The 15412-nt window shown below is 36.7% G+C and overlaps 1 protein-coding gene across 1 annotated transcript in view; it reads right to left on the reverse strand.

Annotated features, from left to right (window-relative positions):
* The window catches only part of MYO10 (myosin X), a 457205-nt gene that overhangs the window by 217134 nt on the left and 224659 nt on the right, over positions 1-15412 (reverse strand). Inside the window, 1 exon segment of the mRNA XM_053715822.1 lies at positions 5739-5873. Within this exon segment, the coding sequence (XP_053571797.1) occupies positions 5739-5873 (135 nt within the window).

Genomic DNA, 15412 nt, shown 5'->3' on the forward strand with positions numbered 1-15412 from the left:
ATTGCTTTTATACAAGAGACTCATTTAAAACCCCATGAACTACCCAAATTAAAAACGAAATGGGTAGGAGAAATTTCGGCAACAGCATATGATAAAAGGAAAAGAGGGGTTGCCATATTATTTAATAAACAGCTATCCTATCAGATTATATCGCAAGTACTGGATATAGAAGGAAGATTTCAGATTCTAGAAGTCTTGATTAATAAATGCCATTTCATTTTTTGTAATGTTTATGGTCCAAACTCCTTGGATAGAGGGTTTTGGGAGAAACTGAGTTTGCAATTGTTACCGTTTGTAGGGAGGAATATTGTCTTGACTGGAGATTTGAATATGACATTCGCCCCTAGTTTAGACAGGTCTAAATTTACGCAAAGAGGTAAGCATAACAGGGAGGCTAAGGTTCTACAGAACCTGGGACATAAACTGGCACTTAAAGATATATGGAGGCTACAACACCCGGATAGTAAAGAGTATACTTGTGAATCAAAAACATTCAAATCTTTTTCAAGAATAGACTATTTTTTAATATCTAGTAATATGCTAGGTTTAGAGATTCAATCAGAGATAGGCGAGATTGTTATCTCTGATCATGCAATTATCACTTTAGAGATCAATGCAATCCGGTCTTCAGGCCCATATAACTCGCGTTTCTTCTTTCCCCAATTTCTGGTTAATAACTCTAAATTCAAGAACTGGCTACAAGCCAGGTGGAAAGAATTCCACCAGTTTAATGCTGCATATGCAGATAAACCAGAAATTTATTGGGAAACAGCAAAATCAGTCCTGAGGGGCGAGATCATTGCTTATTTATGCAAATGGAAAAAAAGAGGAAAAATAGAGAAGAACAATTAGCCAAGCAGGTCAAAAATGCATATAAAAGATATCTAAATTGCTCAAGCCAGCCCCTTTGGGCTAAGTATATTTCGGCACGAACAGAGAGAGAGCTGTTTTTGAAACAAGTCTTAGCCATAGAAGTCCAAAAACAAAAAGCTAGATTTAGAGGACATTATGGTAATTCCGCAAAATACCTAGCCAAATTAGCTAAAGGGTGGTCCCAGAAGAACTATATAGCCACAATTAAGATCGGCGATAGAAGAATTACCAATATTGTGGAGATAAGACGTGAATTTGTGAAATATTTTAAAGAGGTCTATTCAATAGGAGTAGTTAACTTAAATAATAAGCAAGACTTCTGGAAAAGAGTAATACTACCTAAAGTAGAGTCACAGGACCTGAGCCGACTTAATGAACCGATATCTATAAGCGAGATCTCAGATGCTATTAAGCAGGCTAAGTCTAATAAAACGCCAGGTCCAGATGCTATGCCAGCAGAGCTTTACAAACTTTTACACGATCAAATTCTGCCTACATTAGAAGCACTTTTTAATCAGTATTACATTAAGAATCAGATGTGGTCGAGGCTCTTTTCAGCATTGAATGTGGCGCTAATATTGAAAAAAGATAAAAACCCAGAAATGGTGTCCTCTTATAGGCCCATTTCGTTGCTAACTGCTATTGTTGCAACTAGAGTTAAGAAAATTTTGGAGCCACTAATACACTCTGACCAAGCAGGTTTTATGGTGGGCAGAAGTTCAGTGAAGAATATCCGAAAAGTAATGCTGGTTATTGATCATTTTTGGAGTAGATCAATAAACAAGAAAAAGATGCAATCCAAGACAGACTTAGCCTTACTTACAGTAGACGCTGAGAAGGCATTTGACTGTATAGTATGGGACCACCTATTCACGGCACTTAAAGGATTCGGTTTTGTGGGGAATTTCTACCAGTTTATACGGACATTATATCAGGCCCCAACATCTGCCATTATCGTTAATGGGGAAGTATCTGAGAGTTTTACTCTCAAACGTGGTACACGTCAGGGATGTCCCCTTTCCCAATTACTTTTTAATTTAGTATTAGAGCCACTGGCAATTCTATTAAGAAAAGAGCTAAAAGGAATTTGCATAGGGGATAAAAAGCTGGTGACATCGCTATTCGCAGACGATATCCTACTCTTTCTAAGTAACGCCAAACAATCCATACCCCAATTGTTAAGAATTATAGAAATATTTAGTTCGATTTCTGGCTATAAGATTAATTGGGGGAAATCGGAACTGCTATGGATATATAAACCTAAGTTATCTGTTACACACCCCTTTAAAGAGGTACAGGAAATCAGGTACTTAGGTATTATCCTAAGTACGAATCCGGCGTGTTGGTATGAATTAAATTTTCGGAAATGTATTGAAACGTTCAAGCAGAAATTAGATGTATGGCATAATTTGCCTATTTCACTGTCTGCGAGAGTAATGCTAATTAAAGCAATCTTATTCCCAAAATTACTTTATTTGTTACAGAATCTCCCGTTTCTAATTACTAGAAAAGATTTAAAATTTCTGCAAAGACTATTTACTAAATTTGTATGGCACGGGAAGAAATCCAGGATGTCTTTAACTAAATTATCTTATTTTAAAATGCATGGTGGTCTGGCACTTCCGAATATCCAGTTCTATAATTATGCTGCGTTAGTGAAATTTGCTTTTGACTGGATAACAGAAAAAGAATATGTTTCTTCCCTTGAAATAGAAACACAATTGGTAGACCCATTTTCTCTGAAAGCTTTGATTCATATCCCCTTTGTGAAATTGCCAGTAAATGTGACACATATGTACACATTTAAATATATAATTCTAGCGTGGCAAAAAGTTTGTTCGGAATTACACATTGATTTTCGTAGATCCGCATTTCTTCCTCTAGTAGGGAACCCGGACTTTACTCCGGGATTTTCACACAAAATCTTTCGTATTTGGGCCAGTAATGGTCTCAAAAATATAAAAGACATATGTGTAAATGAGACCTTACTGATTAAGACATTTGCAGACTTAAGAGCTAATTTTAATCTAGAAAAAAATTCTTTTTACGCCTACCTTCAAGTACAACATTGGATAGGGTCTCTACGAGCAGAGGGCGAAAACACTACCTCGCTGGGAGACTTAGACGGAGCGATCAAATTATATCAAGCTGGGAAAGTCTCCATCGCAACTCTTTACAATTTGCTTATTAAACACCATGGGCTGCTACATATTGGTGATTTAGAGAGGAAATGGAATAAGTTGTTGCCAAATGTTACTAAAGAGCACATCCTACAAAGCTTTAGATTAACTGACCAAACTCAAGTTTTTATAGATTGGAAGGAATCACATTTTAAGTTAATAAATTCGGTATATATTACACCAGCCAAAATGTCTAAATGGTATAAGACAGAAGTTAAATGTCCCAAGTGTAATGCTGAGGAGGCAGATGAAATGCATTGTTTCTGGAGTTGTCCTAAAGCATCTCAGTTCTGGAGTAAAGTGTGTTTCTGGGTGAACAAAGTAAATTCGTGCAATTTCAAATTTGAGTCAAGACATATTTTTTTCCTTGTAAATCAGGAGGAACCCTATACAAATATTAAGCTCATAAATACATCAATCCTAATAGGTCGTAATGTTATGCTTAGAAATTGGAAATCTCCACGTGAACCTAAATTCAAGGAGTTTGTAAATAAAATTTACAACCAGATCACAATGGAATAATTTAATTTGAGAGAAGCTAGTGATAAGTCAATACAAAGATTTCTCTTGAAATGGGAGAAAGTTATATTAACCCTCCCTGTAGACGCCCAACGTCAGTTAGTTGCTCCGTTTAGGGGTTCTATTTGGTTTATACAGCAATTAGAGCTTGGTTTACTTCCGCCTGAGTGGAAGATTTAATTTGTTTGCAGAGGGGACTATTAAAAGGGGATTGACGGGTGTTCTCTCCCCCTCCCATCATGGGGCCGAGCTGACTGTCCGACGAGTGTAGGAAGGCTAAGGCAAGACAGCAAGGTCAGATATTATTAGTAGTAAAACTTAGACGTTACCATATTGTTCTTTTGGTTTTCTTTTTTTATATGTGGTACACATAATGATTTTCTTTCCTTATATGATGAACAAGAGGTGATGACCTACTGTAGTCACTGAAGATATGTTTTACCCCCTAATATGTAATCAAATGGCTACCCTTTTTCTTTTCTGTACCCTCAACTGATACTTTAAATAAAAAGTAAAAAAAAAAAAAAAAAAAGTTAAAAAAAATAAAAATAAAACCTAATTTGTTTTCATCATGGATTCTTGTATTCTGCAAAATATCTTTTACATTTTGAGTTAAAATCAAATTGTTTTATATTTAACAAATTGATTTACATTTAATCTCTTATGGAATTGATGGTCAATTAATTGACAAGATTTATTTATTTTTCAGTAAAATAAATAATATATTTGTAATGCAATACTGTTTATTCTCATGTAATTTATTAAAGTTGTAAGAGGCAGAATAATTGTCTTTCAAAAGCAGTGACCTCTTCTAAAATATTTTGATGTCAGATGTCAGTCTTCCTAAACTGAACTTGCTGATTATTTTTTCCCCGCTATACATAAGAATAAGGGTACGATTTATCATGCCCCGTACGGCCCCTAATGCCTCTGTTTCAGGCTCGCCGTGAAACAGGAGTTAAGAAGCAGCGGTCTTAAGGCCGCTGCTCCTTAACTCGTCTGCCACCTCTGAGGCAGCAGACAGCAATCCGCACGATCGCATACGATCAGGTTGATTGACACTCCCTGCTAGCAAATCTGCAGGGGGCAGCATTGCACAAGCAATTCACCAAAACTGCTTGTGCAATGATAAATGCAGACAGCGTATGCTGTCGGCATTTATCGAAGTGCAAGGAACATGATCCGCTACAGCGGATCATGTCCGTCTGCAGGATAATAAATCAGCATACGCTGTCAGCATTTATCATTGCACAATCATTTCACTAGAAATACTTGTGCAATGCAGCCCCCTGCACATTCGCGGCCAAACGGCCGCTAGCAGGGGGTGTCAATCAACACGATTGTATGCGATCAGGTGAATTGCTGTCCGCCATCTCAGAGCAGGCGGATGAGTATGTATAGGCTTTTGCTGTATCATTATTATCAGCATCACTAGGGCTGCCACCGAACAATTCACGTTATACTAACTTTACAACAGTGGCTAGCTTTGTTGTCTGTGGAAAGCCCAGATTGGCTCCTCCAAATAAGGCAAATAGTGGGCGGAGTTTTACTACTGAAAAATAATTGCTGTAAAAAGTATGTTAATTTATTTTAAAAACATTAAGACTTGGCTGATATGTTATTCTATAGCAACACTACAGAAATATATTGTAATTACAAGGTGTTTACTGTCCCTTTAAGGTCCAGGTCAATGTAGAAAAGAAAAAATATATTTAAAAATAAAGGCCCTATCATGTTGAGACTAATAGAAAATAAAGAATAAGTATAAAAATAAAGGCCCTATCATGTTGAGACTAATAGAAAATAAAGAATAAGTATAAAAATAAAGGCCCTATCATGTTAAGACTAATAGAAAATAAAGAATAAGTATATAAATAATGGCCCTACCATGTTGATAGTAATATTAGAAAATAAAGAATAATTATAAAAATAAAGGCCCTACCATGTTGAAATGTCTTGTGAGTGTGATATAATCTAATTCTAAGCAAATGATCATTTAACATCAGTCATAGTAGCTTTAGTTCCTGAGTTATGCTATCTAATTATTTATGCAAATGTATGCTAATAAGGAAGAAAGGTGGCAACTCAGCAATAGTATAAAAGTATACAACATATGAGTGCGGCTAGAACCATAGGCTCAGATATACTCAAGCACATTCGCAGTACCTGCTCTCCAGTATAGCTTTCTCCACACTAGCAGTCTTTTCTTTTGAAGAGACTTCCAGGGAATGCTGGCTCATTGCAGATAAATACTTGAGGATCAGTTTTGTGCTCTCTGTCTTGCCTGCTCCACTTTCACCACTAAAAAACAAAACAACAGGAAAAACAATACAATTACAAAATGAACAAAAACATGAGGATATGACAAAACTCTCTTTAAAGGGACAGTGTACTGTAAAATTGTTTTTTTCCCCTTAATGTGTTTCTAATGACTTGTTATGCCAGCTACATAGTATAAAATGTATGAGAAATTGTTTCTTTAGGCTTACTTTTGTATATGAAATAACTGCTTTGTTCTTTGAAACCACAACCCACAACCCATTACAAGCTTTAGTCCCTCAGATCTTCCTATTTAGGACTGTTGTGTCCAAAATGATGCTGCATTTTAATAGGATAAACCCTTAAATAAAGATTTTTGGATTTCTTAGCAGTGCTATCACCGTGCTTTGTATGGGACTATTTGTATGTGAGCTGTAGTAGATGGCCTATGAGACATGCACGCACTAGAAACATTTTGAAATATAAAAAGGTTGGTGCTGCATTGTCACTGTTTGTATTTTATTACTTTATGTACACACACATGCTTCTTTATATTATCGCTGTCTGTATACCAAAGCCCAATACGTAGAGTGAACAATTGAAAAATTAACATTGTATTAGTTATCCCTCCTAAACCCCACTGGGACGTTTAGTTTTGCATGTTAAAAAAACTTTGCAGTATACTTTAATGATTTATTTTGCTCCCTTTTTATGTAATTTAGTTATGAATATTGTAGCGTTTCTACTTTTCAGGCCTGGAAAAGCACCCATCAGACCAACCCTAAATCATCTGAAAAAATAGAAAGATATACAGAGGGCGACTCCTAGTGCAGATCAGTAAGCTAAGTGTGTACCCACCAGCTTAACCCTTCAGAGATATACTCACAAAGTATAAAGCACACTATAGTGCTAATGGAGCAAGCTGGGTATATTGCAGTGGCCCAGCGCACATACCACTCCGGTGAAGGACAGTCCAAGATGTTAAAAAATGCTCAAAAAATGAAAAAAGGAGACTCCAGAAATATATTTAAAAAACACTTTATATAGTATATAACAGTGTACAATATAAAATCAGTAAACATCGCTACGCGTTTCTCAGAGCTAACCACTCTGTTTCCTCAGGCAAAGTAACCCTGCTGCATATCCTTCTCTAACTGGTTTTAATAAAAAAAAGAACTGCAAAACACTGCATTTTATACTAACATTGTGAGACTCAAGCTCAGATTGGCTCCTCCAAATAAGGCAAGTGGTAGGTAGAGTTTGGTTATTAAAAAACAAATGTAGCAAACACAGTGTTAATATTTTTTTTTTTTTTAATGTTTAAACTTGGCTGATGTATTATTGTATAGTAAAACAGCAGAAATGCCTTATAGTTACAAGATGTTTACTGTCCCTTTAAAATTGCACAAGCAAGTGCTGCCCTGTCCAGGGTGTCACCACTGCTTCTTAAAGGACCAGTAAACACAATAGATTAACATAGACAACAAGACAATACAATAGCATTTACTCTGAATTTTAAATGAGTAGTAGATTTTTTTCTAACAAATTTCAAAGTTATGTATATTTCCACTCCCCCTGTACCATGTGATAGCAATCACCCAATCACAAATGCATATACGTATAGTATGTGAATTCTTGCACATGCTTAGTAGGAGCTGGTGACTCAAAAAGCGTAAATATAAAAAGACGGTGCACATTTTTTTAATGGAAGTAAATTGGAAAGTTGTTTAAAATTACATGCTTTTTAAAGGGACAGTCAACACCAAAATTGTTATTGCTTAAAAAGATAGATAACGCCTTTACTACCCATTCCCCAGCTTTGCACAACCAACATTGTTATATTAACATACTTTATAACATTTAAACCTCTAAAAGTCTGCCTGTTTCTAAGCCACTACAGACAGCCTCTTATCACATGCTTTTTTATTAGCTTTTCACAACATGCTAATTCATGTGGGCCATATAACATTGTGTTCTTTCCCATGGAGTTGTGCATGACACTGCACTAATTGCAAGTCAATAGATAATAAATAGCCATGTGATCAGGGGGCTGTCAGAAGGGGCTTACATACAAAGTAATCACAGAGGTTAAAAGTATATTAATATAACCATGTTGGCTGTGCAAAACTGGGGAATGGGTAAAAAAGGGATTATCTATCTTTTTAAACAATAACTTTTTTGGAGTAGACTGTCCCTTTAACTTTCAGTTGTATGGTAACGTGAGGAAACCTACACAGCAAGGAGACCCAAGCTGTGCCTGCATGCTGCTGTGCTGTGCATGTAGAGATAGGTTCATTTTTAGATAGCCTCATTAAAACAGTTAAAGGGCCACTAAACCCCAAATCTTTCTTTCATGATTCAGATAGAACATACAAATTTAAACAACATTACAATTTACTTCTATTATTTATTTTGCTTCATTTTTTAGATATCCTTATTTGAAGAAAAAGCAATGCACATGGGTGAGCCAATCACATGAGGCTTCTATGTGCAGCAACCAATCAGCAGCTACTGAGCATATCTAGATATGCTTTTCAGCAATGAATATCAAGAGAATAAAACAAATTAGATAATAGAAGTAAATTAGAAAGATGTTTAAAAATGCATTCTCTTTCTAAATCATGAAAGAAAAAATGTGGGTATCATGGTCCTTTAACTCCCATGTATAGTTGCCTGACTTAATACAACTAATAAAGTGATTACATTTAATTGAAATTCAAAACTTAAAGTGAATGTAAATTTTGATGAATCAGTGTCCGTTTTTTAATAATCCTATTAAAAACATAGACATTTTCATTCATTAAACTTTTAATTTCACTGCTTTTTTAAAAATACTGACCTTTTCTTTCTGCAAGCCGCTCCAGCGCTTCCTCCACCCGTCGCAAGCCTCTGCCGACGTCAGAAATGACGATTCCGGCCTTCCATCAATTTTAGGCAATGATTCCCCCGGGGGGGAAGCCGTGATTGGAGGATGCCGGAATCGTCATTCCTGACGTAAGAAGAGGCTTGCAACGGGCTGGAGGGGCTTGCAGAAAGAAAAGGTAAGTATTTCAACAAAAGCAGTGTAATTTAAAGTTTGATGAATGAAAGTGCCCATGTTTTTAATAGGATTATTAAAAACCGGGCACTCATTCCTCAAACTTTACATTCACTTTAATGTGACATGTTGCCCAGATGATGAATCACATAAAGGTGAGGCAGCATATATTTATAAAGTTGACTAGAAAATACCACATGAACATCTCTATGCAAAACCACATCCCATTATAGAGGGACATTAAACATCAAATTGGGATGGGTGTCCTAGGACTCACAAGGCAGTGTGCACCTGGCACGTGCAGGCAGTCACTTTATTTCCATCCTCAGTTTAAAGGGATACTAAGGGCTAGATTTATTAAAGCTGAGGCGTACAGGGGCGCGTATACGCGCCCCTGTACGCCTCAGCTCGCCTGTGGCCGGGTGAAATTACCCACAGGTATTCACTATTGCACACAAGCGCAATTTTGCTCTTGCATGCAATCCCGCCCCCTGCCTGCGCACAGCTAATCACGCTCGGGCAGGTGCTGTCAATCTCCTCGGTCTGACTAGACCGAGGAGATTGAATTTCGCCACCTTAGAGGTAGCGAATAGGTTAGGGAAGCGGCGGTCTGGTGACCGATGCTTGATAAATACGGCGAGCAAGTTCTTAAGAGAACTTGCAGCCGTAGGGCTTTAATAAATCTAGCCCTAAACATATTTTTTTTTATTTCATGATTTAGATAGAGCAATCAATGTTAAACAACTTTATCATTTACTCCTACAATCAATTTTTCTTCGTTTTCTTGCTATCTTTATTTAAAAAGCTGAAATGTAAAGCTTAGGAGCCAGACCATTTTAGGTTCAGCACCCTGGATAGTGCTTGCTTATTGGTGGCTACATTTAGCAAACCAATAAGAACGCATAACCCAGGTTCTGAACCAAAAATGCCCCGGCTCATATGTTTTTTTAAATAAGATAGCAAGAGAACAAAGAAAAATGGATAATAGGAGTAAATTAGAAAGTTGCTTAAAATTGCATGCTCTCTTTGAATCATTAAAGAAAAAAAATATGGGTTTAGTGTCCCTTAAGGCAGTTTACTAGCAAATCTTGCAAGATTATAGTAAAATCCAGCAAGTAACAGTAAAACAAAGAGTGAACTTAGCACAGACGATGCTGATTTGCTGTATTTTTATGCAAGAGTTGCTGTGACCTGTGAGGATAACTGCTACAGAGCATTAACTCTGGTGAACTGAAGACATTTTGAGGTAAATATTTTCCTTTTTTTAATGTAGTGTTTTCCAGTCAGCTATTTACTGACAGCATATGGGGACACAAATATGAAAATTAAACGTCCGTGGTTCAGATTCAGCAATACTTATTTATTTCTATTATCAAAAGGTCTTTGTTATATTGACATCATTTAGTAAAAAAAAAACACTTAGATTTAACTATGTGTTAAACCTTGTAGTACTAAATATTTTGGTTTTTATCAAACAAATCTGTGAAAACTCTACCCATGACTTACACCTACTTGTTAAATTGAATTCAACCTGGTAAAGTCATTTTTGCTGTATCTTTGTCTAAAAAAATCTGGGTACATTGAAAAATGGCTCCATGCTTTTCATGTAATAAAAAAACAACAAATACTTTCATTTAGCTTTAAGGACATTCTGATTTTTTTAACCCCTTAATGACCGAGGACGTGCAGGGTACGTCCTCAAAAAAAAGGCAGTTAATGCCTGAGGACGTACCCTGCACGTCCTCTGTGTGGAAAGCAGCTGGAAGCGATCCTGATCGCTTGCAGCTGCTTTCCGGTTATTGCAGTGATGCCTCGATATGGAGGCATCCTGCAATAACCTTACATGGCCTTCCGGTGCAGAGAGAGCCACTCTGTGGCCCTCTCTGCACCGGACATCGATGGCCGGTATCGTTGGTGGGTGGGAGCCGGCTTGGGAGGCGGGTGGGCGGCCATCGGTGGGTGCCGTGAAGTCAAGGGGGGCGGGATCGGGGGCGGGAACGTTAGGGGGCGCGCGCGGGCGCGCGGGCGCGTGCACGGGCGGGAGCGGGTGGGAACCGCTACACTACGGCAAATATATTTAATAAAAAATACCAAAATCTTGTTTGTGCAAAAGCACAAAAAGAGATCGTGGAGGGGTGGGGGTTGGTTTGGTGTGGGGGGAAGCTACACTACAGAAAAAATTAGTAAAAATTTAAAAAAAGCATGTTTTTCTTCTAAACTGGGTACTGGCAGACAGCTGCCAGTACCCAAGATGGCGCAGATTAAGTTAGAGTGGGAGGGTTATAGAGCTGTTTGGGGGGGATCAGTGAGGTTAGGGGATAAGGGGGGATAGTACACAGCAGCATATGTAAATATGCCTTTTTAAAAACACACAAAAAAACCAAATATAGCTTTTATTTTAGTACTGGCAGACTTTCTGCCAGTACTTAAGATGGCGGGGACAATTGTGGGGTGGGGGAGGGAAGAGAGCTGTTTGGGAGGGATCAGGGGGTCTGATGTTTCAGGTGGGAGGCTGAGCTCTACTCTAAATGTGATATTAACCCTGCAAGCTCCCTACAAGCTACCTAATTAACCCCTTCACTGCTAGCTATAATACACGTGTGATGCGCAGCGGCATTTAGCGGCCTTCTAAATACCAAAAAGCAACGCCAAAGCCATATATGTATGCTATTTCTGAACAAAGGGGATCCCAGAGAAGCATTTACAACCATTTGTGCCATAACTGCACAAGCTGTTTGTAAATGATTTCAGTGAGAAACCTAAAATTGTGAAAAATGTTACGTTTTTTTTAATTTGATCGCATTTGGCGGTGAAATGGTGGCATGAAATATACAAAAATGGGCCTAGATCAATACTTTGGGATGTCTACTAAAAAAAAATATATATATGTCAATAGATATTCAGAGATTCTTGAAAGATATTAGTGTTCTAATGTAACTAGCGCTAATTTTGAAAAAAAATGGTTTGGAAATAGCAAAGTGCTATTTGTATTTATTGCCCTATAACTTGCAAAAAAAGTAAAGAACATGTAAACATTGGGTATTTCTAAACTCAGGACAAAATTTAGAAACTATTTAGCATGGGTGTTTTTTGGTGGTTGTAGATGTGTAACAGATTTTGGGGGTCAAAGTTAGAAAAAGTGTATTTTTTTTCAATTTTTCCTCATATTTTATATTTTTTTTATAGTAAATTATAAGATATGATGAAAATAATGGTATCTTTAGAAAGTCCATTTAATGGCGAGAAAAACGGTATATAATATGTGGGGGTACGGTAAATGAGTAAGAGGAAAATTACAGCTAAACACAAACACCGCAAAAATGTAAAAATAGCCTTGGTCCCAAACGGACAGAAAATGGAAAAGTGCTGTGGTCATTAAGGGGTTAATGGATGTTTTCACAACCGCAGATTCAAAATCTTATCTTATTGTCCTCAAAGAATTTTTATATTTTGGCAATATGTTTTGTTCCATGAATGTGGAATTTGTTATTTGTATACACTATCATCATTCCTTTCTTTCAGTAGCAATTCACAAAGAATGACTAAAGTAAGAGGACAGCTGTGAGAGGAAGGGACTAGGATTTTTCACAAGCTAAAGGGCAATCTGTTATCGTAAACTAACGGGGACCGCTGCTGCAAATCATCAGAACTATGTACAGTTAAAAATAACCTCCTGCAGGAATCAATTAGTAAAGTTCAATGTCTTGTAAAGTGGCGCTAGAAGGCAAATAACTGACTGACGGAAAAAAACATGTATTGCTTTTTCTATAACCAGTTAAAGGGACAGAGTATTGCAAAATGTATTTTCAATGACTTGTTATAGCAGCTACAGAGCATAAAATGTATAGGAAATTGCTCTTTTGGTTCTATTTTTTGCTCTTTTAAACAACAACAAAATAAATGGGCTGAGCTTGCATAGAGAGCATACATCTTTAAATGATTACTCTATGCACAAAACAAAATCCCTATCTTATCTCTTTCTGCATTCACAAAGCACACTACTTAGAGAGAACAATTGAAAATTAACATTATAGTACCTATATCACCCAACCCCCACTTGAAGTGTGATTTCTTCTTCTAGCTCTTGTTTATATAGCTGTTCTATAACCAGTACTGTTGTACTGAGATTTTTCATATATGTGGCGGATTCAACAGTTAAAATCAGCTATTTCAAATTACAAAATAAAGGTAAAGGAGCTATTTGTAATTAATTTCATACACCCCAACAGGTAAAATAGATAAAAACACATAAAGGAGCAAAAATGGACAGTAAGAAGTCCTTTTAATTACTAAATTGTGTAAAAAACATGACTTTAGCAGAAACTATATACGATATTGTTTAAACAATAAGAGCTGTTTACATTAAAATAATGTATGTATGTAATTACTACTGCAGGTCATTGTCTGATAGGTACTTCCTGCTAATGTACAGTGGGCATCAACCAATTAAGTCGAATTAGTAGCAACTTCCTAACAAAAAAATAAAGCCTCCATTTAAGAAGCAGCAGGTGACCAAGGACCTACAAGACTCGCTCACGGAATTAAAGAACAAGAGCTCTCTTATGAAATCTGACCCACCAATCACGCAAGAGCAGAAGCTGTCAATCACCCCTGGAATGATTTTAATTTATGAAGAGGTTACAAAGTATGAGCGAGCGTGCGCACTTTCAAATATAGATCCATAAGCCTTAGTTGGGAATACACAACTGATACTGCCCTATTAAATTTAAATTTAACCCTTCCAGCCTGTACTTATTTGTTACAATCGGAACAAAGTTCCGATGTAAAAAAATAAGTAAAAAATTGAAATCACGCGATCGTACATGCGATCATATGATTTCAATTATGGGATCAGGTCTGGGGGGAGTGCCTATGATGCTAGGCAAGCCCTCCCGCCTGTGATCCCAGTTAGAAACCTGCAGAGGCTTCAAGACAGCAGAATGGCTAGGACATTCCATGCCGTCCTAGCTGCGCTAAAGCCCAGCACGGTTAGGACGGACTGGTACATCCTAACGACGGGAAGGGGTTAAACAGCTTTTGGCTTTAGGTAAAAAGAATGAAAGAATAAAGAAAAAATGAAAAGAAAGAAGGGAAAAAGAAAAAACCCAAACATGTAAAATGTTGGTCTATGTCATATGAATGATATTATTTTTTTAGTACAATGTCTCTTTTATTTTTAATAACAAAGTAAACACAGTGATTTGCTCTCCACTCCCATTTCTTTTTATATATAGACACAGTTATTTCGATTCCTCCCTCGCACCATAATAGGCTCTCTGTCAGAGACAGGTGTGAGGGATAACTACAGAAACACAAACTATGTGCCCAAAGAAAAAGACAAGAAACAGCCAGTTCATGAATACATTTGTTTATTCAAACCCAATTATACACTATACATGACAGCCACCTGCAAAGTCTCTACAATCAAAATCTTTTTCATTAGATGCAGTAGCGGAAAATAAACTAGCTTTATATTGTATCTAAGCACTGTACCAAGAAATAGGAATATCATTTGCTGAAATTCTCCAGTCTCTGTGTGGAACAAAGTGGTGTGAAAGAAAGTCACCCTTCAATGTACACTAGCAATGATATTATCAGAGCAAAACCTCAGTACTTAAAGGGACATGAAACCCACATGTTCGTGATTTAGAAAGAGCATACAGTTTTATACAACTTTCCAATTTGCTTTTATGATTTTATTTGCTTCATTCTGTTAATATAATTTGTTGAAAAGCGTATCTAAATAGGCTCAGTAGTTGCTGATTGGTGGCTGCACATAGATGCCTCTTGTGACTGTCTCACCCATGTGCATCGCTATTTCTACAACAAAGGATTTCTAAAGAATGAAGCAAATTAGATAATAGAAGTAAATTGGAATGTTGTTTAAAATTGTATTGTCTGAGTCATCAAAGAAAAATGTAGGGTTTTATGTCCCTTTAAGTAAACTAGATGTTTCATATTGTCAACCTCTACTATAAAACAGTGATTGCACTTACATCAGGAAGATGATATTACAACATCAGGAAGATTATTTTAGACCAAAGCTAATAGTGCTTTAGCACACATCATGATAATCAAGTGCCATTTATGTAATGAGTCTGCATTCTAACAAGACCCTAAATACTCAATAAAGTCACTAATGTGTATTTAAAGTGACATGAACGTCAAATTAACTATCAGGATTCAGAGACAGCATCTTCTAGAGTATATTGAGCTGGTTTACTGTTCAGATAGTGCTAGAGTGATAGTAGTACTTCTGTTTTGCTCAAGCTCAGATGATGCAGAATGCAATTTAAGTTAAAAAAAGGTCTCCTCTCATCTTCCAGAAGGCAGTGGCTACAATGAGAATTTCTAAGTGCTCATTTTACAAGAAAACAAGTTTGTTGTTTGCTGTTGTTTTTTTTTTTTACACAATCTGTTTAGTTTTATGTTTACTTTTTACTAAAGGAGCACTTTATCATATATATCCCTTTAAAGAAAATAGTGTAAATGCACCAAAACACCACTAGAGGGCACTAAGAGCTTAGAAATTTAAGTGCTATCA

Source organism: Bombina bombina, chromosome 5 (assembly GCF_027579735.1).
Source record: "Bombina bombina isolate aBomBom1 chromosome 5, aBomBom1.pri, whole genome shotgun sequence".
In the NCBI taxonomy this organism is placed as follows: Eukaryota; Metazoa; Chordata; class Amphibia; order Anura; family Bombinatoridae; genus Bombina; species Bombina bombina.